The sequence below is a fragment of the Engystomops pustulosus genome, chromosome 5 (genome assembly GCF_040894005.1).
Source record: "Engystomops pustulosus chromosome 5, aEngPut4.maternal, whole genome shotgun sequence".
Classification (NCBI taxonomy): Eukaryota; Metazoa; Chordata; class Amphibia; order Anura; family Leptodactylidae; genus Engystomops; species Engystomops pustulosus.
This window is the reverse complement of record NC_092415.1, coordinates 195,287,937-195,314,491: the sequence shown is the minus strand read 5'-3', so window position 1 is coordinate 195,314,491 and position 26,555 is coordinate 195,287,937. Positions and strand designations below refer to the sequence as shown.

The 26,555-nt window shown below is 39.3% G+C and overlaps 1 protein-coding gene across 2 annotated transcripts in view; it reads right to left on the bottom strand.

The window, feature by feature from the left end:
- The window catches only part of ABCB1 (ATP binding cassette subfamily B member 1), a 207,857-nt gene extending 192,566 nt beyond the window's left edge, over positions 1–15,291 (bottom strand). For both annotated transcript variants that reach the window (XM_072154259.1, XM_072154258.1), the window contains exons 1-13: positions 15,155–15,291; positions 14,372–14,452; positions 10,664–10,742; positions 7,740–7,884; positions 7,370–7,418; positions 5,410–5,601; positions 4,535–4,706; positions 3,332–3,456; positions 3,082–3,253; positions 1,717–1,830; positions 1,372–1,482; positions 648–773; positions 330–533 (exon numbers count right to left, since the gene is read on the bottom strand). In XM_072154259.1, the coding sequence (XP_072010360.1) occupies positions 330–533; positions 648–773; positions 1,372–1,482; positions 1,717–1,830; positions 3,082–3,253; positions 3,332–3,456; positions 4,535–4,706; positions 5,410–5,601; positions 7,370–7,418; positions 7,740–7,884; positions 10,664–10,742; positions 14,372–14,433 (1,551 nt within the window). In that variant the 5' untranslated portion in view covers positions 14,434–14,452; positions 15,155–15,291. The remainder of the gene's footprint in view (positions 1–329; positions 534–647; positions 774–1,371; positions 1,483–1,716; positions 1,831–3,081; positions 3,254–3,331; positions 3,457–4,534; positions 4,707–5,409; positions 5,602–7,369; positions 7,419–7,739; positions 7,885–10,663; positions 10,743–14,371; positions 14,453–15,154) is intronic.
- Positions 15,292–26,555: the final 11,264 nt, after the last annotated feature.

The window sequence follows — 26,555 nt, the reverse complement described above, 5'->3', positions numbered from 1 at the left end:
ACCTCATTTATGTATCTGATCACAGCAGCCTCCATGGGGAGGAGTAGAAGACCGGGGAGGCTGTTGTGATTTCAAGTGATCAGATACATACATGGGGTACATTTTGCAAATGTTAGTGGGTAAGGGACCATAGATGACATTACCCCAGTCACATGACATGGAGTGCTGAATGGTCAGAAGGAGACATGGGGAGGAGTTCTTAAAGAAAAGATGGTTGTAGACTAACCTTTTCCTATGAAATTTGTTTCTACTGGTATCAAAATAGTGTAACCAAAATTCCAAAAAGAAAATGTAGAATGACATAATACATAAAAGCTCATAGATCTTACATCTGGAAGCTTCATGATGAAGTTATAGGCATTGGCCTCTTTGGTGGCTTTTACAATCTCCTCCATGGTTACATCTTCCCGGCCAAAGCGGATATTCTCAGCAATAGTGGTATCAAACAGGACGGGCTCTTGGCTGACCACACCAATGATCTCTCTCAAGTATCTGGTGTTCAGATTACGTATGTCCTGTCCATCAATAGTGATCTGTGGGAAGAAGTAAAAATCTATCCATAACTAAGGAGACGATGAGAAATGATGCCTGCTTGTGCTTATCTTGGACAATGAAAATCATGTCCATCCTCCACTGATTCCCCTTACCGTGCCTTCATCCGGGTCGTAAAATCTCTGAATGAGCTGGACCGTTGTACTTTTTCCGCACCCACTGCTCCCCACAAGGGCCACCGTCTGACCACTAGGAACCATAAGGTTCAAACCTTTCAGAACCTACAGATAAATAACATTGTCATACTGTGCGTATAACTAAAGGAAATCTACCGTCAAGCTCAAGCATCATAACCAGGGACGTTACTCATAGATCCAGGCCCCGTGACTGTAGTAATCTTCTTATATTTGTTATACCCGGCCTCCTTCTTTCTAAAATCGTCTTTTAAAATTATGCTAATGAGCTAGAGGGGCTGTGATTTGGCTTTACAGACTCATCATGCCCCCAGCTCCCTCAGCACTTGTGTAGTGAGCACTTCCTGCTGTAATTTCAGTACTAAGGAAGCCAAGGGAGGGTGAGGCAGTGTAACAGTCTGTAAAGCCAGACCACAGAGGGGCTTGGGCTCATTAGCATAATTTTAAAACTTGATTTTAGAAGGAAGCAGGCCATGGATAACAAATATAAGAAGATAACCACAGTCACGGTGCCTGGATCTATGAGTAATGTCCCTGCTTTATCAGGATGGATTTTGATGAATAATAAAAATTAATAATGTTCCCATACTATAAAATGAAATAGGTCCGCAACCGTTTCTGTTTTGCCAGAATCATATTATACTCCACTAATATCAGAATCGTTACAATAAGGTAAGTTACTCACCTGGATGTCAGGCCTGGACGGATACGTGAACTTGACATTTGTGAACTGTATGTCTCCCTTAATCTTATCGGGTTTATAACCTGCGGTGGAAAAACTGTCTATTTTGGGCACCTGTAGAGTATTAAAAAAGTTACACTTTCAGTGTAAAATCATAAAAATAATGTTATATTTTAGGAGATTCCTCAAAGTAATCAAAGTCAAAAGCAATGATGTATAACGAGTAAAATGGGAAGATAAAACGGCATGAAGTCTACAAGTAGTATCAGCCATGGGGCCGTGTGCACAAGGTCGTATAAGGTAGAAGAATAATCACAAAGATGTAAAAATAATAATAATAATCCTTACGTTGTCGATAATGTTGAATACTGCATAGGCCGCTCCCCTGGCGTTTGAAAATGCTTCAATATTGGGTGATGTTTGTCCAGCGGCAAAAGCCCCGAAAATGACAGAAAAGAAAACCTAAGAGAGTCATGGATAAGATACATCTCAGTATTAGATCAGGGCTAAACATAAATTACCTAACTAAGAGAACCTGCCAGCAGTTATGTGTCACAGAAGATTGCAGACAGCGCTAGGTATTGGCCCTGGAGATCTGTGTAATAATTGCTTTCTGTTTGTAGTTAGTAGCAGCCGGACTGTGAAAACTGCATTTATATTTCAGAATTGAAGCTTAAACATTGGGGCTTATTTACTAAGGGTCCCGAGGCCGCATTTTCGTCGGGTTTTCCGATTTTTCAGGGATAGCGCCAAGGATTGTGTCGCATGCGATCAGATTTTGGCACATCAGCGCCGGCTTTCATGCGACAGAAATTGGGGGGGTGGGGCGTGCCGTCGGACGATTCGACGGATTTGGACAAACCGCCAGATTTAACTTTGAATTTGTGTCGCAAGATCAAGCATTTACATGCACGGGGAATAAGAAGGTGAACTCCGGGGACCTGAACGGGGAAGCGATACATGCAGGATATCGGGCGCACGATCTATGAGAATCGGGGCAGCTGTGAATTGGATTCGGGGAACGCACCTCGGGGATCGTGCAGGAACGGGTAAGTAAATCTGCCCCAGTGTATTTCCTAACACTGCTGTGCTCTTAGCTCTTTGTATTAAACTACTCCGCTGGACAACTCCAGTTTCTAGCCAAAACCCAGCTACAACTTTGGTGGAAGAGCTGTGGAGATGTTCAAAGCAGATAGCTAAGAGCACAGCAGTGTGAGGATATATCGCCTTAGTGCTACAGAATATTTGGCTACTAGCCAAAAAAACCAAAGGTTTGGTTTAAAGAGGTTGTCCAATAGCTCAAGTTTTCCCCTATCCACAAGACAAGGGAGACAAGGGACCACCGCAGATTATGAGAACAGGGGTCTGTTGTAACCCAAAATGGACAAAGCAGATGGTCCCTCATACATCCGGCTTGTCTATTCATCTCTATGGTGTTGACATGGATAACCGAACCCTGTACTCGTTAGGCTAATTGACAATTGCTATAGACAATGAATGGAGCAGCACTTCTCATGATCATGACCCACCACTAGGACACCCATTGACTGTGGATAGAGGATAACTTCTTGGGACTGGACAATCCCTTTAACAAATTTTAAAGAACTGTCTACTATCCTAAAGAATCATAATATTATCAGTATAATAGGAAGTAGCCTGTGTAATAATACTACAGTGATTTTTATAAGACAAAAAATAGTCAACTTTACTTACTGTTAGGACGCTCCCTATAGTGTATTCCCCTTGTATAATCAGGGTGGTGCCGTACCAGAAGGCCAAGGCATAGGACGCGTATATCATCAGGAAAGCAAATCCTATGGCCCCATTGGCTGTCATTGCCTTCCTGATGCCGATCCTTTTGGCTTCTTCTAAATTCTTTTCATACCTGTAATAAATATGCAGGTTATATAAGGGGCTTAGTATCCTGATTCAGCTCCTCACACTATAACAAGTCCACACTGACCTCTTAATTTCCTTATCTTGTCCCCCGAAGGCTATAACAGTCCGGATGGCCGCTAGTACCTCCTCGGCCACCGCTCCGGCCTTGGCGTAAGCCGTAAGCTCCTTGTTAGTAAATGCTGACAATAGCTGCAAATAAATAATCGGTTTAACAATAGTGAGAACAAAGATAAGAGTAGGGATGACTCTTAGACATCTTAAAGAGAACCTGTCATCAAATTTTTTTACAACTAGTAGCAGGTTCCCATAGAGCCCTAGTAACCAACTGACACCCTTCTTTTAGCTAAAAATTGTTCCCCTCATATTCCCATAGTGTCAAATTTATAATTTTACCTGGTATCCAAGGATATGTATAGCGAGTCGAGGTGGGCGTGGCCTCCGCGGGTTGAATCCAGCAGCTCCTCCCCATGCTTTCTCTTCATGCAGCAGTAATGTCATATGACCATTGACTTCATCACAGGTCCTTTAGCCTTCTAACATTTGCAAACTGTACACCAAGCACATATCACATGAAATCACAGCAAATCATATCACATGAAATAACAGCAGCCTGCATGGAGAGGAGTAGAAGTCAATGCAGGCTGCTGTGGTTTTTTATGTGGTCAGATATGTGCAGAGGGTACACTCTGCTTATGTTAAGTAGCTAAAGGACCTGTGATGATGTCACCCTGGTTACATGGCATTAGGCCACACCCCCTGACTCGATCTCGATAGACCCCCTTGACACCAGGCACGTTTAGAACTTTGATTTTATGGGGATGTGAGGGAAACTATTTTTCGATCTGGTATTGACACATTCAGCATAAGGAGCTTTATGCGATTTACATGTAGCAATTACTCTTGTTTAGAACAAATGTCAATATATAGTGACATAATACATATAGGAATACTACACAGATGAGAAATGTAAATATAAAACTGAAAATCAATAAGGCTTGGTCAGTAAATCTATGGATTAATAAATAGACTTCACAGAGGAAGTTCGATAGGAGACGTTTGATATGAACCTATTTGGCTACATTCATACCTCATTTTTTCCGCTCCGTTGTATGGACACGCCAGGAATATTTCCGACATATCCATACAACGGAGTGCTACATTGTATCCCACGGTGTGTTTACACATTCTCCGCTCTAGCTCCTCCCCCTGAAAGTGGGAGGAGTGAACATCACCACCAGGCACTGAAAAGAGCTAGTCAGTTTTTTACCTTTGCCCAAACGGCCGCTGAGACTCCCATAATAGGACTGATCGCCAGGATAACAAGAGTCAACTTCCAGCCCTTTATAAAGCCAACAATAAATCCGGTCACGAAAGTGCTCAATGACTGTATCAGCATGCCTATCTTATCTCCAATGCCTTCATTGATTTTTTGGACATCACTGGAATTTAAAAAAAGGAAGGAAAAATATTTAGGATCCAGTTATAATGAAGCTACCCTCCGTTCATGGTATCACTATAGGGGTTGCAGCAGTAGCGTCAGAGACCATAAGCCAGGGAAGCCAATAGGCGATTTCCGACACTTTCATCTTCTTTGCCTCCTTGTAATTTAAGCAATGTAAATCCTTCAAACTTACTCTGCGGGCTGAGATTTATGACACTTGTTAGGAGATCATTAACTTTTGAATGTCAGAAGTAGCAGTAGCTCAGTATGTCGTCAGACAACCAAGGCTATAGAGAAACATGCAGCTGTGAGGGCTACAGTATTCTCCTTCTACTCCATTCAGAGAAGACATAACTGGATATAATCAAAGCATAATCACTTCTCACTGTGTATAGCTGGTATCTATACAATATTACAGAGATGTGTACCAGCTGATCAGCTGTATCTAAGCTTCCATTATACAAGCATCCACCCTACATAGAGCTGAGAAGCTGTATCTAATCTGCCTTATTAGAAAAGATCTATTATTGATATGCTGTTTCCAAAATATACCTTTTTTGGGAAAAGTTATGTGGCCGCCTCAAGCTAAATTTTTGCCCTGGGGTTTGTGAATTTATAGCCTACATTATTTTGGGACAATGCTGTAAATGTGGTCATCATAGTATATAAAAACTTAATCCGATCTGATAGTTAGTACTCACTCGGTCAGCCTGGTGTTCAGTTCTCCAGCATCATTCACATCAAACCAGCTGATCTCCTGCCTCAGCACCGCATGGAAGAAATTCTTTCTTAGTTTCTTGATTTGCCGACCGGCAGCCAATGTCCAGAATGAGATCTGTATATAAGCAGCGAGAATGACTGCAAATCCTAAGCCGGTGTAGTAATAGGCGTACCTGCACCAGGAGGAGATTACGGTACATTAGATTAGCATGAACACAGCACAATCTCTACTGACCTATACATACAGAGGGGGTCATTTACTAAGGGCCCGATTCGCGTTTTCCCGACGTGTTACCCGAATATTTCCGATTTGCGCCGATTTCCCCTGAATAGCCCCGGGATTTTGGCGCACGTGATCGGATGGTGGCACATCGGCGCTGGCATGCACGCGACGGAAATCGGGGGCGTGGCCGAACGAAAACACAACGGATTCGGAAAAACCGCCGCATTTAAAAAAAAAATCTGTCGCGGAGCTTGCACTTACCTTCACTCAGCCCGGCTCAATGAACTCCAGTGCGTTCCGATGCTTTTCAGCGCAGCAGCGCCACCTGGTAGACGGCGGAGGAACTGCCTTAATAAATCCCGGCCGGACCCGAATCCAGCACAGAGAAGGCGCCGCTGGATCGCGAATGGACCGGGTAAGTAAATCTGTCCCAGAGATTTATCACTGCTTCTACACCAGTTTTCTGACATAGAAGCAATGAAATAATCACAAAGACCAAGTTACCTCCACTAAATGCGAGCATCGAGGGGCCCGGCAGCCGGTGGAATGGGTGGGCACGGGGTGTTTCATCTCTGTGCCTGTGTTCTTTTAGTAAACCAGTGAACCAAAGTTTGCATAAGTTTTTACTCAAACTACGGCAAGTCGGACCTGGCATAGTTTTGCCCGGTGGATACATCAAGATATTTAAAGGGGCTGTCCACTTTCATCAAATATTTGATATTATTTTTGTAATGAAGAGTTTTCCAATATACTATCTGTATTAATTCCTCGCTATTTTCTAGATCTCTGCTTGCTGTCATTCAATAGGAAGGTTCTATGTTTACTTCAGTGGATATAAAGGGACTAATTACTAAGGTCAAGCGGCCGCATCTCGGTCAGGACGTTTTCAGGGATTGCATCGGGGATTGCGTCGCATGCGATTGGATTGTGTTGCAAACGCGCCGGCTTTCACGCGACACAAATCCGGGGGGGGGGGGGGGCGACGGACTATCCGACGGATTCGGACTGAGCGTGGGATTCAACGAATCAATTTGTGTCACATCCAATGCACTTACATACACTGAGAGGAAGATGGTAAACTCCGGCGGAACTGATCGGGGAAGCGACACATGCAGGAAATCGGGCGGACAATCTTCATGAATCGCGTCAGATGGGCATTCTGGCGGACAACGCACCTCGAGGATCGCGGAGGGACCAGGTAAGTAAATGTGCCCCAATCTTTCCATGGTGATGTGATGGACATTTAGGAATTGTTAGTATCATACAACTCTTATTACTCTCGGTGATAAAAATGGCTCGTGAACCTTTCCTTTCCATCACATGGACAGATTTCTATTCACTTGAGTAAACATAGAAGCTTCCTTTAGAAGGACAGCAAGCAGAGATCTAGAAAACCGCAAGGAAGTATATTGGCAAATTGGAATAATTTTCCTTCCTTCCAAAACAATATCCAACAATATCCGACAACCCCTTTAAGCCTTTTGATGTATCCAGCGTGACAAGGGGGTGCGTGGCACAGGATTCCAGCCTCTAGATGTGCAAATCTGCAAGAGACATCCCCCAAGATACTTGCAGCTGACTTGCAACAAAGTATGACTAAGTAGTGTATCGGCGCAGTCGCCATCTGTTGGACCACAACGTATTTTATACTGACCAAAAATCCCTCTCTAAGACCAAGACTGTGAGGTCAAGCAGTGTGCGGTAAATCTTGCACTTACGTTGCCATTTGATTTTGGAACTGAGCAGATGCGTTCATCATTTCTTCCACTGAAGAGAACAAAAAAAAAAATTTCTCACTCACGTTGATAAAAATGAAAAACTTTCAGCAATCATCTAACAATTATATCACTTAATCTGATTCCTATTAAAGGGGGTTTCCAACATTACACAACGAAACCTGCATTCACAGCGGATAAGCCATAGGTAAAGCATTGCTATGAAAATGTTGAGCTGAATACTGACTGTTTCCTTTGGGTTAGTTCTGCATTATATTATCGTGACACTATATTACCCAATAGAATTTATAATTGACAGAATTCTAAAATATAAATTGATATAATAATACAGGTCACATGACAATATACTCACTAGTTGCATTTTTCTCAAAATCCACAAAGCTGTCTGTCATGTCTCCAAAGATCAGCATGATAACCGGCAAACTGGCACCATGAGCTATCGATGCAATCGTGCCAACCAGCATTAGGATTTTATCGACTCCTCCTGCATATCGGAACTAGGAATAAATATGTGTTACAATATAGTAGATACATATAAGAATATGAAAGAGATTCTCCAGGATGATAACAACATAAAAGTCATTGATATCAAAGATGAACAAACAAATCCAATAAACTTAAAGGGAACCTACCACCACGATCCTACCTATAAAGGTAGATCGGGTGGTAGGTGGATGAATGGGACGTGAGGATAGCCCTTTTTTGGGCTAATACTCACGTCCCGGCTATCCTTTAGTAAACTTTAATGCTGGAATATGCACATTTTTTTAAGCGGCTACTGGGGCGTAGAGTAGCCGGACATGAGGCTACTAGTTGCGGCTACTCCACGGCCCAATAGCCTTGTTCCTCTGCCTACCATTTAATCTTTGGCGCGCAGAACGCAGGCCTACGGGTGCGCGGCCGTAGCTCCGAGGCTGGCGCTACTGTGCATGCGCAGAACGCTGGGTACCTGGACGAGCAGCTACGAGGAGCTATGCGCCGAAGATTACATGGTAGGCGGAGGAACGAGGCTACAGGGGCGTGGAGTAGCCGTGACAAGTAGCCTCATGTCCGGCTACTCAACGCCCCAGTAGCCGCTTAAAAAAATTTGCATATACCAGCAATAAAGTTTACTAAAGGATAGTCGGGACGTGAGGATTAGCCCAAAAAATGGCTATCCTCACATCCCATTCATCCGCCTACCACCGGATCTGCCCTTTAATCCCCTCCCAAAAAGAAAATGCCAAAACTTGGTGATGGAAAGAGAAATAAATCCCAAATGGGGTCATCTGATCCCTCTCAACCAATTGACAGCCATAAAAAGGATCAGGTGACATCAGGCGTGCACCAGACATGAGGCGAGTTGAGCCTTTTGCCTTAGGCAACACCACCTGACAAGCTGGAAGCAGCATCAGGGGCGCAGTTATATGCTACAAAGAAGGAGCTGAGACTTAAAAATACCATCTCTTCATATCAGCATATGTGTAATAATCCCAGGTCAGCATCTGCAAAGAGTTTGTATGTTCTCTCAGTGTTTGCGTGGGTTTTCTCCGGGTCCTCCGGTTTTCTCCCACACTCCAAAACATACTGGTAGGTTGATTAGATTGTGAATCCCATGGGGGACAGGGACTGATTTGGCAAGTTCTGTGCATTGCCGCATAATCTTACGTTTCAACAGGCAAAACTTTTTTATTTTTCCATCAATACATGGGGGTTGTTTTATTGGAGGGTGCAAGAGTTGTATTTTTTAATGTAATCATTATAAAATGGATATTCTAGTTATACCATGTTATCCCCTATTCACAGGATCGGGGATAACTTGGTGATTGGCAGGGGTCTGATTCCTAGGACCCCCATATTTCTGAAACAGTCCTGTACTGGCTACCCCCTGTGAATGGAATGGCTGCACCGACATTCATTCGGAGAAACAGGGAACCACCATTCCCATGAATCACTGAGGTTCATTATCAGGTCTGTGCAGGAATACTTTTTATAGTTTTTATTTCTAACTTTATACCGAGAACCAAAATTTATTAATTTTTTTCTCAACTTAGCTTAGTGGGGACTTGTGTTTTGTAAGATAAGTTCAGGTTTTCATTGCTACCATTTCTGTTGAACCTTTCAATTTTTGGAATGTGGAATGAGCAAACAAACTGTACACCTATAATGGTTTCACTCTGGTTATTTAGACTGTTAAGTCTACAAATTGATCCAGAAAAAAGGAATGAGCCTTAAAGGAATGAGCCTTAAAGGACATCTACCACCAGGATGAAGGACTGTAAACCCAGCACACTGGCATACTGGTGTGTGCCCCCTCAGGTCGGATCTGCTCTTCTTTTAGCTGTTTTTACCCAAAAAAAGGATTTGAAAATTATGCAAATGAGGGGCTCCAGGCTCCATAGGTGTTAATTGTGCCCCTAAGGTTAATTTGCATATTTTATTTCTTAAATAAAAGAAAGAGTATGGGGAGCTTAAAGGAAACCTACCATTTGATTTGATGCATTATGAAGAAAAATATACCTTGTGAATGCTGTAGCTACACTGATGCAGAAACATATCTTGTTTAATCCCTGAGCTGAGTGGTTTTGCTGATAAAACAATTATAAAATTATGATAATGAAGCCGGCTCCCCTCATGCAGCTCATTCAGCTCTTCTCCTAGCACATTAGTTATTCACTGCATGAAAGGATGATGTAAATCCCTGGGTTGTGCCTGAAGGCAGAATAATCAATTGCTGCACCATCCCCCAGCTGCTGTGTATGAGTCATCCAGCTCAGGTTGATTAGTCATGTCTTAACTAAGCTCCATGTGTAATGAAAAGCTCTGTGTGTAATGTGTTTATGTAGATAGCCAGCCTCACCCAGCTTTCCCAAGGTCCTGAATGTTATAATTGTTTTTTCAGCAAAACCACTCAGCTCAGGCAACAACCAAGATATGTTTCTGCATCAGTATAGCTACAGCATTCTCAAGGTATGTTTGCTTCATAATGCAGCAGAACAAATGGTAGGTTTTTGTTCTGGATCCTGCCAGATCGGTCACACACCAGTATGTCAGTGTGCTTGTTTTACAATCCTTCATCCTGGTGGTAAAGCAGCATGTGGCTGATATTTGATATTTTTAGTAAACCATAACAGTTGTATCTGCTTTGGACAACACCTATTTTATTTCGGATCCCCAAAACGTTCCATTATCGCAGCTTCATTCCTCATTGGAGACGTTAGCAATCAGCTATAACCTGAGCAACTTACAGTTCCCATACAGCATCAGCACAGGGACAACAAAGCTACTACTTCTTACCATTGTGATAGGGCTGACCGTCTTTGGTTTTTCCACTTTTTCTTTGTCCTTGGACTTGGAGAAGAAGCCTTTTTTCTTGCTGCAATGAAAGACCACATCCAGTCAGATCCCAAATTACATAATGTGGTCAGATTTGTGTTGTACTGGAAACAGCCCCATCCTTAATAACTGTGTATAATTGTGTTATATGATATTAACTACTGCAGAGATGGCCTGCAGAATGGGGGAGATGGTCTGCAGAATGGGGGAGATGGCCTGCAGAATGAGGGAGATGGCCTGCAGAATGGCGGAGATGGCCTGCAGAACAGGGGAGATGGCCTGCAGAACGGGGGAGAGGGCCTGCAGAACGGGGGAGAGGGCCTGCAGAACGGGGGAGATGGCCTGCAGAACAGGGGAGATGGCCTGCAGAACGGGGGAGAGGGCCTGCAGAACGGGGGAGATGGCCTGCAGAACGGCAGAGATGGCCTGCAGAACGGCAGAGATGGCCTGCAGAATGGCAGAGATGGCCTGCAGAATGGCGGAGATGGCCTGCAGAATGGCAGAGATGGCTTGCAGAATGGCGGAGATGGCCTGCAGAATGGCAGAGATGGCTTGCAGAATGGCGGAGATGGCCTGCAGAATGGCAGAGATGGCCTGCAGAATGGCGGAGATGGCCTGCAGAATGGGGGAGATGGCCTGCAGAATGGTGCAGATGGCCTGCAGAATGGCGGAGATGGCCTGCAGAATGGCAGAGATGGCCTGCAGAATGGCAGAGATGGCCTGCAGAATGGGGGAGGTGGCCTGCAGAATGGGGGAGGTGGCCTGCAGAATGGGGGAGATGGCCTGCAGAATGGTGGAGATGGCCTGCAGAATGGGGGAGATGGCCTGCAGAATGGGGGAGATGGCCTGCAGAATGGCAGAGATGGCCAGCAGAATGGCAGAGATGGCCTGCAGAATGGCGGAGATGGCCTGCAGAATGGCGGAGATGGCCTGCAGAATGGCAGAGATGGCCTGCAGAATGGCGGAGATGGCCTGCAGAATGGTGCAGATGACTTGCAGAATGGTGCAGATGGCCTGCAGAATGGGGGAGATGGCCTGCAGAATGGCGGAGATGGCCTGCAGAATGGGGGAGGTGGCCTGCAGAATGGGGGAGATGGCCTGCAGAATGGGGGAGATGGCCTGCAGAATCAGCAGACAGGAGGTCTGAAGGGTAATAGAAACTTATGGGGTCTCTGTTTAGAAAGAATAAGGTCCTGTTGGAAAATCTGCCCCACAGAGACAATAAAGAGGGGTTGCCTATAGGGTGCACTTCTCCTAAAGGCATCCAAATCAGTTACTATCATTTACTGTATGTCTCCTTTATGTTGGTGTTAGAGATTTTACCCAGGGCTCCTACAACCCTTCCTCAGTTGTAAGGTGATCTCCAAATGATATGGGTCTTAGTTCTCAGCGCTGGGATGAACAGCACAGAAAGACATGGGCTGTACTCAATCACACTTTATTCAGGGTGCGCAGCCGTATATATAGAAAACAGAAATGCTTTGCACAGGGCGTGAAAAGGTGATAAAATACTGAAATGCTATAGGTTAGCTTGAATATACTTTGAGCAACTCCCAGAAACTCCCCTTAAGCTGCTTTCCCAAAACATGTTTTACATGCTCTACGTATCGGTTCTACTAAAAAGCAATGTTTCTCCAAGGAACAGAATCTTTTCACTAAATTGGGCAGCAAGGTGGCTCAGTGGTTAGCATTACAGCCTTGCAGCGCTGGGGACCTGGGTTCAAGTCCCAAGGTCAACATCTGCAAAGAGTTTGTGTGGGTTTCCTCCGAGTCCTCCAGTTTCCTCCCACACTCCAAAATATACTGGTAGGTTGATTAGAATGTGAGCCCCATGGGGACAGGACTGATTTGCTCTGTGCAGCGCTGCGTAATCTGTGTGCTCTATATAAATAAAAAGCTGGAGTGTGGAGGAGAGAAGAGTGAGACACAGGCACATAGACCGCTGCAGCTACCCTCCCCTCCCATCGGGACTCACCACAAGCTACTGGCAGGGAGCCAGGTAATGTGAAATAAACTTTTATAAAGCAGTGCAATTGTTCAGAATGCCCATAAAGGCATTTTTCTAAATAAACTATTGGAATTTATCACAAGGTAAAAATTACTTTCCTGATGACAGGTTCCTTTTAAGCCTTTCACTACCTCGTTTCCTCTTTAACCCTACAAAGGCCCCTATAACTGCAACTTTTACCACACTTACCAACATTTTAGATTATTGTCATTTGACATTTTTAATGTCACACTTGGGTCATTGGCCATTCCTACTGATTTCCCCATAGTATTGTTTCAGAAAATTCTGGATAATTTTTGGAAATTGGAATGTAAGCTTTTACTAATCTTTATTACTAAGGCTCAAAGTCCCCCCCTCATTTATCACCTTAGGAACGGGAGATAAGTAGATGCCATAAAACTCTCTCTCCATTAACCATTTGGATCAGACCTGATGAAGCCCAACATGACAGACCTTGTCTAACCCAACGGCAGACAACGCGGGTTACAGTATTTTTCGGACTATAAGACGCACCAGATTATAAGGCGCACCATCATATAACTGGACTATAGGGCGCACCTGATTATAAGGACGAATGACCAGCAGGTGGCAGACCTGTGCACAGTACAAGGCAGCTGTTGTCTATAAGTACAGTTCGTATTTAAGGCGCACTGGACTATAAGGCGCACCTTTGATTTCTGAGAAAATCAAAGGATTTTTTGTGCGCCTTATAGTCTGAAAAATACGGTAATATTGATGTACTCATTCTCCTGTGTGATTATATGGGGAAGATTTATCATAAGCCTTTTAGAGCAGAACTGTTCTAGTGGCAACCAATCAGAGCTCAGCTTTCATTTCCCCACAGCAGTTTTTAAAATGGAAGCTAAACTCTGATTGGTTTCCATGGGCAACTAGACAGTTTTACCTTATAAACCTGATGATAAATCTCCCCCTATGTCTCTTTCCCATATAAGAAGACCAGCTCTATCAATTATACATGAAAGTTTGGGGCCTGGCATGGAGTTGGCATTGAATTCAAGGAGCTTCACATTACATTTCTGTCCCAAAAAAACTGTGCCGCTGTGTGACTGATCTCAGGGGGGGATTAAGACCACCATGGACCCTGGGATTTATGAATATTATAGCCCCTACAAGTCTGGAGTCACTTCCTACATCTGGTACTAGAATCAGCTTCTTGGGGAATGGAGGATGTGTCCCTTCTGCTGCTTTCAATCAGCGGTTTGAGGACCTTTGGAGGGCCTTGTGTACATGTGTATTGAGAGCAGGAACAGATGTAAGAGGATTTTATGGGTGAGGGTCCTTCTCAGTATAAAATTTGGTTTGGGCAGCCATGGGCCCCCTAGAAGGCTTGGGCCCACCCTCATATAATCCACTACTGCCTGATCCCTTAAGACAAGTATCTCTGCAGAGGATTAAGTATCTAAGAATCTAAGGCCTCATTCGAATGTAGTGCAAATGTTTTGTCTACATAACATGTGTAATTTTTCACTTTCACTTTTATTTGTGACTTTATTAAATATTTTATGCACCGCACAAAAAATTTTGCAGAAGCAAATCTGCTCTGACCTTAACCATTTATTACTCAAATTTTTTTTGGTCAATTTTTATTAGATTTTTCCTGACACATATCCATATTACAATACAGGAATCACAAGAGTCACCTCTTTGGTGGATTGGGGTCTGTGACTTCTCCGAGGCCATTAGCTTGGCTTTTCCCCTCCATCCCTTTGGTTATGATATTTCTGGCAGGTTTAATACAAAAAAAAAAAGTGAAAAAAAAAATGCAAATGATCAATTTATATATTACCGACCAATATAATGACACAACAAGTATTTCAGTGTTAGAAAATCAATGCATTCTTATGTGACTTCGATGCAACAATAATATAGGTAGTGTATTTATGCTACGATTTTGTGTACAGGCGGTCCCCGACTTAAGGACACCCGACTTACAGATGACCCCTAGTTACAGACGGACCCCTCTGCCCACTGTGACCTCTCTGGATGTTACTATAGTCCCAGGCTGCAATGATCAGCTGTAAGGTGTCTGTAATGAAGCTTTATGGATAGTCCTTGGTCCAATTACAGCAAAAAATTTGTCTGGATCTACAATTATAAAATATACAGTTCCGACTTACATACAAATTCAACTTAAGAACAAACCTACGGACCCTATCTTGTATGTAACCCGGGGACTGCCTGTATCACAATTCAGAATTTGTTCACATCTGTCTTCCCAAACTTCCCAAACAACAGGTCGAAATTGACCAAAAAACTGAAACATTAACACAACTAGAACATGAACTATGGTCCGGCTTTATCTGATGTAGCAGAGCCGAGACAGTTGTTGTTTGTAAACCAAAGTCCTATAGAATAACACAGGACGTCAAAGCAGGGGGATATAGCAAATGAGATTCGATTTTTTCGGCTATTTTTGTACTTACCTTTAGATTATGTCGCGCAAATATTTCCAAAAAGGGATTTTGTACAGTCCTGATGTTGCAATGTGGAGGAGGAATGAGCAACAGAGGCAGATAACACCGAGCTAACGGGGAAGATCTACTGTGACTCTCCTCTCTTAAGCCAATGATTTCACTAATTCAACTGATATTGCCTGGTTGCTGCTCCTCCTACCCAGTGTCTGGCATCTGTTCTTAAAGGGACTCTCCTATAGTCCTGTCACCGGATTTCACCCCATTAAACTAGCAGCCCCCTCAGTGTATAAAATGTCCTTTCTAGAATTCCCTCTTTCATATGAAATCACAACGATTTACCTATAAACAATCACTGAAAAGTCATATTTTTGATAAGATGAGTCACTTTTAGAAGCTAAACAGAGTGCCTCACTACAGATGCCTTTATCTTTGGTTCTATTATACCTAGAATCATGTCTTATGAAAGACAGGAATCTTGTCTTTCAGACCTCCGAGATACAGAATCGGAGACATGGCCACTGAAAGAAATAGTTAGAAATGTGAACTGCAGATAAAGATTCATTTTCCAACTATTTCTATTTTCTTTCCGTAGCTCACAGAACCACAGTCCCCATGTCATTTGAAATCATGTTTGTAGGTACTATAGAAATGACGATTGGGGTGTCAGAATTGACTCTCCCACTGCAGTCTCTAAACGTGACTCATCTCAGGGAAAATATGACTCTTCTGTGCTCATTTGCATATTACTTTGAATATTCATTTTTATAGGTAAACAGACAAGCTTTCACATTCTAGACAGGAAATCTCATCCCCTACCTGTTGGTGCTTGTAAATTATTAGGGTCAAATCTGGTGACATAGTCCCTTAAAAGGCTTTGTGCAAGAGAAATTAACACATTAACACATTTGGTGCTCGCTTCCTGTTCCTGTAAAATAAGATGCACATATAGTTTTTTTTTTAATGATGCATTCATAAATCATTATTTCTAAATTGTAGCTATTTCTACATATCGGGGCAAATTTACTTACCCGGTCCTGTCGCGATCCCGCGTTGTCCGACGAGGATTCGGGTCCGGCGCGATTTACTAAGATCGTGCTTCCGAGTTCCTGCATCCGTCACTTCTGCGCCGAGGTCCACCGGAGTTCACCTTCTTCTTCCTGGTGCATGTGAGTTCTTGATCTTGCGACACAATTCCTTTCTTAAATTCCACGGTTTGTCCGAATCCGTCGGGTTGTCCAACGGTTCACCCCCCAATTTCTGTTGCGTGCAACCCGGTGCTGATGCGCCAAAATCCGATCACGTGCGCCACAATCCTGGGGTAATTCGGCGCAAAATGGAAATATTCGGGAAACCTGACGAAAGTGCGGCGTTCGGACCCTTAGTAAATGAGCCCCATAGACTTGGGACGTTGGTCTCACGTTCTCTGCTGTCTGTCTGTCTGTATAACTTTCCCTTCACACGCACAGCTACTATGTCAATAGGGAATGCCAGAAGATCCTGTTTCTCCCTGATTTTAATACTTATATACTGAGTCTGGCACTGCTAAACTTTCGAGAGGAAAGACTGAGCTGTGAGTGAGTGTTATACATAAGGGAGGGGCATGGCTGATGGAGTGAAGCAGGATAGAAGTTGTATTAGACTGAACCAGGGGCATCGCTGGGTGAGAAGATCTGGTGCACATCTCCCATATCCTTCGCCCTGGGTCCCGATTGTCCCTGGATAAGCAGGAATGCTCTGGCAGCATTCCAGCATTGGAATAGAGAGCCGTCAGCTCCCTGCCCCACCATGCAGTCTGTGCCGTCACACTGAGCAGCCATGAGGTCTGCTTGATACAAGAGGCGCCATGTAGTGACATCACTTAGAATTTGGTACATGTGCGCGGCGGCCGTTGACCTTTTACGACTCTAGCAACGCTCCCGGCCCGAGCTGTATGCTATGTGCTGCTAGGGGGCTAGCCTGGAGAGAGGCGGTGTGTCCATCTCACAGCATTAATCTATGGACACGTCCAGCATTTACGTCAGCTTTCCTGATGTTTACAAAATGAGATGTGAGTGTCCCCGGACTTTGCCTGAAGTATAAGGACATAACAACAATAACAATAGTATGTTTGGCCACTGCTATACCCCTCTCCGCAGGTAGAGGATATCCCATTTATAAAGATCAGAGGAGGGCCCGGCAGTGGGGGGTCTGATGTAACTTGCTGGTGTGCTTACAGTACATGAGAATCTCCCTCAAGACGATAGATATATATTGTTAGGATTGTTCCTAATCATGGGATGGGAAATGTAAAACCCTACCCTGATATAAAGGGACTCTGTCTGTCAACAGATTTTACCCTATTAACTGCTTCGCACATGCAACATCCCTCACCGGGGCCTAGCCTTTGTTTGGGGCCTGGAGGCAGCCGGGGCCCAGAATACTAGAGTGGCTGGCTAGTGCGGCCTAGGGTCTAGGGCTCGCTGATGTCACGGTGCTTGGTATGTGGATCGGAGGACTGTCCTACAGAATGGCAGGTCTCCAGCAGGTGGTGTGTGCAATAAATATTGAGGGAAAGGCTGATAGCAATAGTTTTCTTCCTGGGGCAACCCCTGTGGTGTATGTAGGGGTCCCTTGAGGTTGGAAAACCTGTGATGGTGAGCCCCTGGTAGTAAATTCAGGCTGGGCTGGTAAAGATGGAGCCGAGTCCGGATGGTGGACCTCTGCTCTGGGGCTTAGTCTACTGACTTGCCCTAATGGTGTCAGGCAGTGTCAGAGGCACCTCTGCTTCCTTGTAGAGTGGTGGGATAGCAGATTTGCAGGAGCTGCTCACTGGATCTGCTTCTCTCTCTGCTGACTAGAATCCAAGACCCAATGAGGTCTGACTCTCTACCCTCTCCGACCATGTGCTCCCGCCCACCAGGAGTTCTTATGATATTGCAAAGTCGCATAAATCCGGGAAACAGGACCTTCTTAAATGATCCAAGAAAGGGAAGCACATTACAAAAATATTAGGTGGTTTAATCCAGAAAATGGCAATGTTTTGGCTCCATACACACCAAACCCTTTGTGGTGTCCTGCCTTTTCTTGGATTAGATAGATAGATAGATAGATAGATAGATAGATAGATAGATATGAGATAGATAGATAGATAGATAGATAGATAGATAGATAGATAGATAGATAGATATGAGATAGATAGATAGATAGATAGATAGATATGGGATAGATAGATAGATAGATAGATAGATAGATAGATAGATAGGAGATAGATGATGATAAATAGATAGATAGATAGATAGATAGATAGATAGATAGATAGATAGGAGATAGATAGATAGATAGATAGATAGATATGAGATAGATAGATAGATAAGAGATAGGTAAATAGATACAAAGAGTAGAGTTCAAGTCCGCACAGCTTTGTGGAACCCCTAATGAGGGGAGGTGCAGAGCCCGCCAAGGTCCTGCCTTGGTCCTTACGTAGATACAAATTAGAAAAAGCGAGCAGCACTCCAGAGGTAGAATTCAAAAGTTGGTGATCTTTATTGTGGCAAGTGGCAACGTTTCGGTGTTGGATATGAGATAGATAGATAGATATGAGATAAATATGAGATAGATAGATATGAGATAGATATGATATGGGAAATATAGATATGATATATATGGATAGATAGATAGATATGAGGTAGATAGATAGATAGATAGATAAATAAAGTAAAAAGCGGGCAGCACTCCATGGTTCAAAATTTCAAAATAAAAGGTGAACTTTATTGAACAAGTGGCGACGTTTCGGTGTGTAACACCTTCATCAAGCCACACCGAAACGTCGCCACTTGTTCAATAAAGTTCACCTTTTATTTTGAAATTTTGAACCATGGAGTGCTGCCCGCTTTTTACTTTATTTATCTACAAGAGGATCAAGCCAGAACCTTTGGGGGCGCTGCACCCCTCCTTATTAGGAGTCCATAAGATTGTGCTGACTTGGATTTTACTTCTTCTAGATAGATAGATAGATAGATATGAGATAGATAGATAGATAGATAGATAGATAGATAGATATGAGATAGATAGATAGATGATAGATAGATAGATAGATAGATAGATATAAGATAGATAGATAGATAGATAGATATGAGATAGATAGATAGATAGATAGATATGAGATAGATAGAAGATAGATAGATAGATAGATAGATAGATAGATAGATAGATATGAGATAGATAGATAGATAGTGTGAGAAAGTGAGAGGTGTTGTGTGGGAAAACCGCTATCTGTCCTACAGGCAGATGAAATGCTGGTGGTAAAAGCCCTGGGTTTGTCTGCAGTAACCCAAGGGTTAATGCAGACATGATAAGCAGGAATAGTCTGTTTTGTCTGTGTTGGCCTAGCTAACACAGACACATTGGTAATGTCCGTACTGGGCCTGCTTATTATGGAGTAGGGGTAGGCTGGTAGTGGGACTCCTACTCCACCCGGGCTTCGGTCCTGGGCTTTTGTATAGCCCACAGGTGCGGGTCTCAGGCCTCGTTAGGGCCTGATTTAGTCTGCAGGCCAGAAGCAGTAGGAGAGGCCCTACCTGGAGAGCTGAAAGTGAGATTGCATTCTCACAGCAAAGGTAACTGAGGGTCTCCTGTCTTGCTGCTGGCCAAGAGCGTGTGCCAGGCAGCCTGGTACCCGGATAGCTAGGGTCCTCAAAATGTATTAGACAGCGCCTAGCCGGGCAGGAATTACTTTTATAATGTTTTTGCATGTGCCTAAGCCAAGGCTGAATTTGTGTTCTGTTTTGCAAGTGTGAATAAACACTTAAGTTGGACTTTTAAACCTGCGTGTGTCACTGCTTCCTGCACTGCTACCTGTCAACTACCAGAGCAATTCCCCACAATAGATAGATAGATATGAGATAGATAGATAGATAGATAGATAGATAGATAGATAGATATGAGATAGATATGAGATAGATAGATAGATATGAGATAGATAGATAGATAGATAGATAGATAGATAGATATGAGATAGATAGATAGATATGAGATAGATAGATAGATAGATAGATAGATAGATAGATATGAGATAGATATGAGATAGATAGATAGATATGAGATAGATAGATAGATAGATAGATAGATAGATATGAGATAGATAGATAGATAGATAGATAGATAGATAGATAGATATGAGATAGATAGATAGATAGATATGAGATAGATAGATAGATAGATAGATATGAGATAGATAGATAGATAGATAGATAGATATGAGATAGATAGATAGATAGATAGATAGATAGATAGATAGATATGAGATAGATAGATAGATATGAGATAGATATGAGATAGATAGATAGATAGATATGAGATAGATAGATAGATAGATAGATATGAGATAGATAGATAGATAGATAGATAGATATGAGATAGATAGATAGATAGATAGATAGATATGAGATAGATATGAGATAGATAGATAGATAGATAGATAGATATGAGATAGATAGATAGATAGATAGATATGAGATAGATAGATAGATATGAGATAGATAGATAGATAGATAGATATGAGATAGATAGATAGATAGATAGATAGATATGAGATAGATAGATAGATAGATAGATAGATATGAGATAGATAGATAGATAGATAGATAGATAGATAGATATGAGATAGATAGATAGATAGATAGATATGAGATAGATAGATAGATAGATAGATAGATATGAGATAGATATGAGATAGATAGATAGATAGATATGAGATAGATAGATAGATAGATAGATATGAGATAGATAGATAGATAGATAGATAGATAGATATTAGATAGATAGATAGATATGAGATAGATATGAGATAGATAGATAGATAGATATGAGATAGATAGATAGATAGATAGATATGAGATAGATAGATAGATAGATATGAGATAGATAGATAGATAGATAGATAGATATGAGATAGATAGATAGATAGATATGAGATAGATAGATAGATAGATAGATATGAGATAGATAGATAGATAGATAGATAGATATGAGATAGATATGAGATAGATAGATAGATAGATATGAGATAGATAGATAGATAGATAGATAGATAGATAGATAGATATGAGATAGATAGATAGATAGATAGATATGAGATAGATAGATAGATAGATAGATAGATAGATAGATAGATATGAGATAGATATATAGATAGATATGAGATAGATAGATAGATAGATAGATATGAGATAGATAGATAGATAGATAGATAGATAGATAGATAGATAGATAGATATGAGATAGATAGATAGATAGATAGATATGAGATAGATATGAGATAGATAGATAGATAGATATGAGATAGATAGATAGATATGAGATAGATAGATAGATAGATAGATAGATATGAGATAGATAGATAGATAGATAGATAGATATGAGATAGATATGAGATAGATAGATAGATAGATAGATATGAGATAGATAGATAGATAGATAGATAGATAGATATGAGATAGATAGATAGATAGATATGAGATAGATAGATAGATAGATAGATAGATAGATATGAGATAGATAGATAGATAGATAGATATGAGATAGATAGATAGATAGATAGATATGAGATAGATAGATAGATAGATATGAGATAGATAGATAGATAGATATGAGATAGATAGATAGATAGATAGATATGAGATAGATAGATAGATAGATAGATAGATATGAGATAGACAGATAGATAGATAGATATGAGATAGATATGAGATAGATAGATAGATAGATAGATATGAGATAGATAGATAGATAGATAGATAGATAGATAGATAGATATGAGATAGATAGATAGATAGATAGATAGATAGATAGATATGAGATAGATAGATAGATAGATAGATAGATAGATATGAGATAGATATGAGATAGATAGATAGATAGATAGATATGAGATAGATAGATAGATAGATAGATAGATAGATATGAGATAGATAGATAGATAGATATGAGATAGATAGATAGATAGATAGATAGATAGATAGATATGAGATAGATAGATAGATAGATATGAGATAGATAGATAGATAGATAGATAGATAGATATGAGATAGATAGATAGATAGATATGAGATAGATAGATAGATAGATAGATAGATAGATAGATAGATAGATATGAGATAGATATGAGATAGATAGATAGATATGAGATAGATAGATAGATAGATAGATAGATATGAGATAGATAGATCGATAGATAGATAGATATGAGATAGATAGATAGATAGATAGATAGATAGATAGATATGAGATAGATAGATAGATAGATAGATATGAGATAGATAGATAGATAGATAGATAGATATGAGATAGATAGATAGATAGATAGATATGAGATAGATAGATAGATAGATAGATATGAGATAGATATGAGATAGATAGATAGATATGAGATAGATAGATAGATAGATAGATATGAGATAGATAGATAGATATGAGATAGATAGATAGATAGATAGATAGATATGAGATAGATAGATAGATAGATAGATATGAGATAGATAGATAGATAGATATGAGATAGATAGATAGATAGATAGATAGATAGATAGATAGATATGAGATAGATAGATAGATAGATAGATATGAGATAGATAGATAGATAGATAGATATGAGATAGATAGATAGATAGATATGAGATAGATAGATAGATAGATATGAGATAGATAGATAGATAGATAGATAGATATGAGATAGATAGATAGATAGATAGATATGAGATAGACAGATAGATAGATAGATATGAGATAGACAGATAGATAGATAGATATGAGATAGATATGAGATAGATAGATAGATAGATAGATATGAGATAGATAGATAGATAGATAGATAGATAGATATGAGATAGATAGATAGATAGATAGATAGATAGATAGATAGATAGATATGAGATAGATAGATAGATAGATAGATAGATAGATAGATAGATAGATATGAGATAGATATGAGATAGATAGATAGATAGATAGATATGAGATAGATAGATAGATAGATAGATAGATAGATAGATATGAGATAGATAGATAGATAGATATGAGATAGATAGATAGATAGATAGATAGATAGATAGATAGATAGATATGAGATAGATAGATAGATAGATATGAGATAGATAGATAGATAGATAGATAGATAGATATGAGATAGATAGATAGATAGATATGAGATAGATAGATAGATAGATAGATAGATAGATAGATAGATATGAGATAGATATGAGATAGATAGATAGATATGAGATAGATAGATAGATAGATAGATAGATAGATAGATATGAGATAGATAGATCGATAGATAGATAGATATGAGATAGATAGATAGATAGATAGATAGATAGATATGAGATAGATAGATAGATAGATAGATATGAGATAGATAGATAGATAGATAGATAGATAGATATGAGATAGATAGATAGATAGATAGATATGAGATAGATAGATAGATAGATAGATATGAGATAGATATGAGATAGATAGATAGATATGAGATAGATAGATAGATAGATAGATATGAGATAGATAGATAGATATGAGATAGATAGATAGATAGATAGATAGATATGAGATAGATAGATAGATAGATAGATATGAGATAGATAGATAGATAGATAGATAGATATGAGATAGATAGATAGATAGATAGATATGAGATAGATAGATAGATAGATAGATATGAGATAGATATGAGATAGATAGATAGATAGATAGATAGATAGATATGAGATAGATAGATAGATAGATAGATATGAGATAGATAGATAGATAGATATGAGATAGATAGATAGATAGATAGATAGATATGAGATAGATAGATAGATAGATAGATAGATAGATATGAGATAGATAGATAGATAGATAGATATGAGATAGATAGATAGATAGATAGATAGATAGATAGATATGAGATAGATAGATAGATAGATAGATATGAGATAGATAGATAGATAGATAGATAGATATGAGATAGATAGATAGATAGATAGATATGAGATAGATAGATAGATAGATAGATAGATAGATATGAGATAGATAGATAGATAGATAGATAGATATGAGATAGATAGATAGATAGATAGATAGATATGAGATAGATAGATAGATAGATAGATAGATATGAGATAGATAGATAGATAGATAGATAGACAGATAGATATGAGATAGATAGATATGAGATAGATAGATAGATAGATAGATATGAGATAGATAGATAGATAGATAGATAGATAGATAGATAGATATGAGATAGATAGATAGATAGATAGATATGAGATAGATAGATAGATAGATATGAGATAGATAGATAGATAGATATGAGATAGATAGATAGATAGATAGATAGATAGATAGATATGAGATAGATAGATAGAAAGATAGATAGATAGATATGAGATAGATAGATAGATAGATAGATATGAGATAGATAGATAGATAGATAGATAGATATGAGATAGATAGATAGATAGATAGATATGAGATAGATAGATAGATAGATATGAGATAGATAGATAGATAGATAGATAAATAGATAGATAGATAGATAGATAGATATGAGATAGATAGATAGATAGATAGATAGATATGAGATAGATAGATAGCTAGATAGATATGAGATAGATAGATAGATAGATAGATAGATATGAGATAGATAGATAGATAGATATGAGATAGATAGATAGATAGATAGATAGATATGAGATAGATATGAGATAGATAGGAGATAGATAGATATGAGATAGATAGATAGATAGATAGATAGATAGATAGATAGATATGAGATAGATAGATAGATAGATATGAGATAGATAGATAGATAGATAGATAGATAGATATGAGATAGATAGATAGATAGATAGATATGAGATAGATAGATAGATAGATAGATATGAGATAGATATGAGATAGATAGATAGATAGATAGATAGATATGAGATAGATAGATAGATAGATAGATAGATATGAGATAGATAGATAGATAGATATGAGATAGATAGATAGATAGATAGATATGAGATAGATAGATAGATAGATAGATATGAGATAGATAGATAGATAGATAGATAGATAGATATGAGATAGATAGATAGATAGATAGATAGATATGAGATAGATAGATAGATAGATAGATATGAGATAGATAGATAGATAGATAGATAGATAGATATGAGATAGATAGATAGATAGATAGATAGATAGATAGATAGATAGATAGATATGAGATAGATAGATAGATAGATAGATAGATAGATAGATATGAGATAGATAGATAGATAGATAGATAGATATGAGATAGATAGATAGATAGATAGATATGAGATAGATAGATAGATAGATAGATAGATATGAGATAGATAGATAGATAGATAGATAGATAGATATGAGATAGATAGATAGATATGAGATAGATAGATAGATAGATAGATATGAGATAGATAGATAGATAGATAGATATGAGATAGATAGATAGATAGATATGAGATAGATAGATAGATAGATAGATATGAGATAGATAGATAGATAGATATGAGATAGATAGATAGATAGATAGATAGATATGAGATAGATAGATAGAAAGATAGATAGATAGATAGATAGATATGAGATAGATAGATAGATAGATATGAGATAGATAGATAGATAGATAGATATGAGATAGATAGATAGATAGATAGATAGATATGAGATAGATAGATAGATAGATATGAGATAGATAGATAGATAGATAGATAAATAGATAGATAGATAGATAGATATGAGATAGATAGATAGATAGATAGATATGAGATAGATAGATAGATAGATATGAGATAGATAGATAGATAGATAGATATGAGATAGATAGATAGATAGATAGATATGAGATAGATAGATAGATAGATAGATAGATATGAGATAGATAGATAGATAGATAGATAGATATGAGATAGATATGAGATAGATAGGAGATAGATAGATATGAGATAGATAGATAGATAGATAGATATGAGATAGATAGATAGATAGATAGATATGAGATAGATAGATAGATAGATAGATAGATAGATAGATATGAGATAGATAGATAGATAGATAGATAGATATGAGATAGATATGAGATAGATAGATAGATAGATATGAGATAGATAGATAGATAGATAGATAGATAGATAGATAGATATGAGATAGATAGATAGATAGATATGAGATAGATAGATAGATAGATAGATATGAGATAGATAGATAGATAGATAGATAGATATGAGATAGATAGATAGATAGATATGAGATAGATATGAGATAGATAGGAGATAGATAGATATGAGATAGATAGATAGATAGATAGATATGAGATAGATAGATAGAAAGATATGAGATAGATAGATAGATAGATAGATAGATAGATAGATATGAGATA